At 29.0% G+C, this 6,180-nt stretch overlaps 1 protein-coding gene across 1 annotated transcript; it reads left to right on the top strand.

Moving 5' to 3' along the window:
* Window positions 1–1,919: 1,919 nt before the first annotated feature.
* Window positions 1,920–5,739, top strand: LOC149640190 (uncharacterized). Its single transcript, XM_089850651.1, has 2 exons — window positions 1,920–2,850; window positions 3,053–5,739. Exons 1-2 carry the CDS (start codon window positions 1,920–1,922, stop codon window positions 5,737–5,739), a joined length of 3,618 nt encoding a protein of 1,205 aa, XP_089706777.1.
* The last annotated feature ends 441 nt before the right edge of the window (window positions 5,740–6,180 follow it).

Below are 6,180 nucleotides of genomic sequence, written 5' to 3'. Positions count from 1 at the left end.
ATTATTATTATTATTATTATTATTATTATTATTATTATTATTATTATTATTATTATTATTATTATTATTATTATTATTATTATTATTATTATTATTATTATTATTATTATTATTATTATTATTATTATTATTATTATTATTATTATTATTATTATTATTATTATTATTATTATTATTATTATTATTATTATTATTATTATTATTATTATTATTATTATTATTATTATTATTATTATTATTATTATTATTATTATTATTATTATTATTATTATTATTATTATTATTATTATTATTATTATTATTATTATTATTATTATTATTATTATTATTATTATTATTATTATTATTATTATTATTATTATTATTATTATTATTATTATTATTATTATTATTATTATTATTATTATTATTATTATTATTATTATTATTATTATTATTATTATTATTATTATTATTATTATTATTATTATTATTATTATTATTATTATTATTATTATTATTATTATTATTATTATTATTATTATTATTATTATTATTATTATTATTATTATTATTATTATTATTATTATTATTATTATTATTATTATTATTATTATTATTATTATTATTATTATTATTATTATTATTATTATTATTATTATTATTATTATTATTATTATTATTATTATTATTATTATTATTATTATTATTATTATTATTATTATTATTATTATTATTATTATTATTATTATTATTATTATTATTATTATTATTATTATTATTATTATTATTATTATTATTATTATTATTATTATTATTATTATTATTATTATTATTATTATTATTATTATTATTATTATTATTATTATTATTATTATTATTATTATTATTATTATTATTATTATTATTATTATTATTATTATTATTATTATTATTATTATTATTATTATTATTATTATTATTATTATTATTATTATTATTATTATTATTATTATTATTATTATTATTATTATTATTATTATTATTATTATTATTATTATTATTATTATTATTATTATTATTATTATTATTATTATTATTATTATTATTATTATTATTATTATTATTATTATTATTATTATTATTATTATTATTATTATTATTATTATTATTATTATTATTATTATTATTATTATTATTATTATTATTATTATTATTATTATTATTATTATTATTATTATTATTATTATTATTATTATTATTATTATTATTATTATTATTATTATTATTATTATTATTATTATTATTATTATTATTATTATTATTATTATTATTATTATTATTATTATTATTATTATTATTATTATTATTATTATTATTATTATTATTATTATTATTATTATTATTATTATTATTATTATTATTATTATTATTATTATTATTATTATTATTATTATTATTATTATTATTATTATTATTATTATTATTATTATTATTATTATTATTATTATTATTATTATTATTATTATTATTATTATTATTATTATTATTATTATTATTATTATTATTATTATTATTATTATTATTATTATTATTATTATTATTATTATTATTATTATTATTATTATTATTATTATTATTATTATTATTATTATTATTATTATTATTATTATTATTATTATTATTATTATTATTATTATTATTATTATTATTATTATTATTATTATTATTATTATTATTATTATTATTATTATTATTATTATTATTATTATTATTATTATTATTATTATTATTATTATTATTATTATTATTATTATTATTATTATTATTATTATTATTATTATTATTATTATTATTATTATTATTATTATTATTATTATTATTATTATTATTATTATTATTATTATTATTATTATTTTTTATTCTTCGCGCGGTTTTGTGCCTCTCTTTGTGGTTTTTAAATGCCTCCGCCTAAGGACCCGTGCGTCTGCTGTGGCCAGCCTCTTTTTGGGAAGCAGAAGCGTACGCAGTGCTCTGCTGGGTGCCCTAGACAAGCTCATTCGACTTGCTGCGCGACTTCCTTTACATGCAAGGACTGTAAAGCGTCTAAGAAAGCTGCCCGTATGAGTAGTTCGTCCAATACCTCAAATCTGAGGGAAGTTTCCATTGACCCCACTAATACTGGGGAAAAGGCCTTAACACTCAACGAGGTCCATGAAGCTCTCAACCATCTTCTGCGTTCTGACAGCTTAACCCGAGAGCCCGACTCTATCCTGGATGTTATATTACATAAATTGGACAACACTCAGTCATTGGTCGTAAATTTGCAAACCAACATTGACAAGTTGGAAAAACGTGTGGACTCCCTTGAGAGAGAAAATGCCAGCTTGAAACTCCAAATTTCTACACGGCAGCCGGAGATTTATCCGCCCACAGGCTTTGCGGGATTTCGTGCTTCACCCCCGTTTCCTCCACTAGTTAATCGTGACCCGACGGTTCCGATCATCACTCATGGTACTTTTGCCATGAAACCACAGCAGAATGGAACTGCTGCCACTTCCGATCGGCAACCACGCCGATCGGCTGAGCGTAAGGCAGTTATCTCCGGTTCTTCCCTGAACAGCAGAATTAAGGCGGCTCCGCGAAGGCAACGGGTTACGAAAAAGGCCCTCTTTATTAGCCGCTTGGACGGTGATTTGACCTCCCAGGAATTAAAGGACTTTTTGATTGATGAAGCTGGCATAAAGTCCGCTCTTTGTATCCGACTTCGCACTAAACACCAGAACGCGAGACATTCTTCATTCTATGTCACTTGTGAGGATCAATCGGAATTGGCTGCTCTTCGTGAGCCTGCTGTTTGGCCTATTGACTGCCTAATCATGGACTTTTATGGTGAACTCAAAGATAGCCAAAAACATAACTCGGAACTCGACGAAGAACCCACAGACCAGGTGGATATAGCTCATCCTCCCACAGACGACAACGATGATTGACCTACAATTTGCTTACCAAAATGTGCGAGGTTTACGAACTAAATCTAATGAATTTTTTAATAATGTTATTGCCAATGACTTTAGTATTATCTGCTTAACAGAAACTTGGTTAAATGATACCCATTTTAATTTGGATTATTTTCCTGATAATTACTCGGTTTTTCGCGCGGATCGACCAGATCCAGAGTTTCATAGTGTTCGTGGTGGCGGTTCTCTGATTGCCATAAAAAGGACCCTAGTCTTTACCAGGCGCCCGGATTTGGAGGTTGCTGAGGAGTGTGTATTCCTGGAAATAAAATTAGATGGTCATACCACTTTAATCCTTGGTTGTGGCTATTTCCGGCCTTCAACGACGGATGCCCAGTATCGGCTATATGCGTCGACGTTAATTGATAAACTACGAACCTTCGATGGGAACATATTATTGTTAGGAGACTTTAATCTCCCCGGTGTTGACTGGGGACTTTATGGCACTCAGGGCTGCACCGCTATTACTCGGTTAAAAGCGCCGTTTATTTTTGATGTTTGCTATGAACTAAATTTGAACCAAATTAATAAGCCTATCGGTGCAGGTAATCTGCTGGATCTCTGTTTAACAAACATTAATGGGCTAACTCTATCCAAATTACACGATCCTTTCGTACCTATTGATAATTATCATCCCCCTTTTCTAGTCACACTTCACGCTGATTTCTCGATACTCACACCCTATTCTGTCCCAGGCTATAACTTCACTAAAGGAGACTACTTTAAACTTTACTGTCTCGTTAGAGATTTTGACTGGTCAATTGTTTACAATTCCCACGACGTTAATTGTTGCGTAACCCAACTCACACAGTGTTTGGTTAGAGCTATGTCCGAAGCCATACCTTTAAAGCCTCCGCGACCGCGGGCAAGATTTCCTCATTGGTACTCTCGCGAGCTAAAGCATGCAATTAAAAGGAAAAAATATTATTTCAAAAAGAAAAAGCGTACAGGCGCTTTGGCGGACCTTGACAGTTACCGGTCGCTTCGTGCACAGGTCACGAAACTTCTTGATCGCGACAAGTCCATCCTGGCGGGCCAGGTTTGCCAAGACGCACTAGCCCATCCCAAAAAGTTTTGGACATTTGTAAATAATAATATTAAGACTCGGGAGAATGTAATTTCATTGAAAATTGGTACCAAATTTATATCGGATTCGGAAGATTTAGGGCGTACCTTTGTTGATCATTTTTCAAACATTGCTGTAGATAAAACCATACCAGGCACAAAGTACGATATGGACACTAGAAACTTAGTCACTGACTCTTACTGTGATCAGATTATCTCCCAATCTGATATTTATCACGCTATCATGAAATTACCGAACAAGTTTTCCACTGGAGTTGATAAAATTCCTTCCTTTATAATTAAAGGTTGTGGCGATTTGCTTCTGCCAGTCTTAGAACATATTTTTAATTTGTCTCTGCGCACGCGATGCTTTCCTGAATTTTGGAAAAAGGCAGTGGTCGTTCCAGTTTTTAAATCTGGAGCGTCCTGTGACGTCAAAAACTATCGTCCCATATCCTTACTTTGTGTTTTGGCCAAGATTTTCGACCGTGTTCTGCACCAACATTTGCAACGATGGTTTGGTGCTTTACCAAATAATTGCCAACACGGCTTTGTCCCTGGCAGAGGCGTTGACACAAACCACGTGGCGTTTTTAGACTATGTAGCTCCTCAGGTCGAAGGTCAGGGTCAGGTCGACGTAATTTTCCTCGATCTCGCTAAGGCTTTCGATCGGGTTTCTCACGCCTACCTCGGTGATAAGCTTGAAGCACTTGGATTGACGGGCAATTTGTTGGCATGGGTGAAAAATTACTTGGCTGGTCGCGTTAACGTCCTGAAATGTAACTCTCACATTACTAATTCTACGTACGCGGTATCCTGTGGTGTTCCGCAGGGTTCCTCACTGGGACCGCTGTTATTTAACATCTATCTCTATGACTTACAATTTTCGATTCGGCATTCTCATTTACTACAACTAGCTGATGACAATAAAATTTCCAAAATTATTAATTCCAAATTTGATAGCCAGCTATTGCAACAGGACCTTGATGCGACTGCTATTTGGTGCTCAAAAAATAATCTCGCTATTAATCCAGCCAAGTCAATCCACGTGTCCTTCACTAGGAGGGTCTCACGTGAGATAATCAATTCTTATTCAGTCTCTAATGTAGATATCCCTTGTAAAAATTCTGTTAAAGACCTTGGTATTCTATTTGACCGTGGACTATATTATACAGACCATATTACCCGCACGGTTGGTTTGTGTCGCCGAACACTTGCTGTCACTCTCAAAATTTGTAAAAAAATTAAGTCCTTAAGACATTTTCGAATACTGTACCTGGCTTTAGTTCGGTCTCGAGTGTTATATGGTTGTCTCGCTTGGGGTAGTAGCGCTCTGTACCTTAGAGCTAAATTGGAATGTGTCCAACGTAAATTCGTAGAATATTGCCATACATTTTTTCTTCAGAATGAACTATATGAATATCACCATTTACTCGAAATTCTAAATTTAAAACCCATTTCTTACCTTTGCCAATTAAATGACTTCAAATTTGTTCACAAATTAATAAACAACAGGTTGAACTTGCCCAATTTAATAGAAAAATTAAGTTTCCACGTGCCTCGTTCAACGCGGTACCCTAGAACTTTTACTGCCCCTAAAAAGATTCTTGTTCCTTTAAATAGAATGCAGGTTACAATTAACACCTTAGGTGATAATTTTGATTTATTCTCAATTAACTTGAAAGATATTAAATAGCGTGGCTTAATTTCACATCTTAAAACTTATGGTAACTAGTCGAAGATTCCTTAACATTGTAAATATTTGTATATTTGTATATTTGTATTTTGTTGTTTTTTCCTATCCCTGTGTATAATCTCGTGAGCCAGTAGGCTTTTTTTATACACAATAAACTACCATTCATTCATTCATTCATTATTATTATTATTAATATTATCCGATTCCGTCCTCTCCTCCACCCCTCACGCTGAACCAATCATACAAGTTCATGAATGGGAACTATTATCACCTTTACACTACTTTGCGCGACTCCGATTGGATATGCCTTCTAAATTCCCGGGATGTTAATTACTGCGCTAATTTACTGACACTCTATATTAAACGCGCTATGGATGCTGCAATACCAATACGGGTCGGTAATCGTTCGTCTTCTTTTCCTAATTGGTATTCCTCTGAGTT

This window comes from Phalangium opilio, unplaced genomic scaffold (genome assembly GCF_054372755.1).
Source record: "Phalangium opilio isolate 3A_F unplaced genomic scaffold, DU_Popi_V2 ptg000093l_1, whole genome shotgun sequence".
In the NCBI taxonomy this organism is placed as follows: Eukaryota; Metazoa; Arthropoda; class Arachnida; order Opiliones; family Phalangiidae; genus Phalangium; species Phalangium opilio.
This window is presented reverse-complemented; position numbering and strand designations above follow the sequence as displayed.

Excerpts from the sequence above, each read along its gene's own strand:
- LOC149640190 (XM_089850651.1), top strand. The coding sequence starts at position 1,920 with ATGCCTCCGCCTAAGGACCCGTGCGTCTGCTGTGGCCAGCCTCTTTTT. Across the intron at positions 2,851-3,052 it reads CCTAATCATGGACTTTTATG|AAACTTGGTTAAATGATACC; the intron begins GTGAACTCAAAG and ends TCTGCTTAACAG.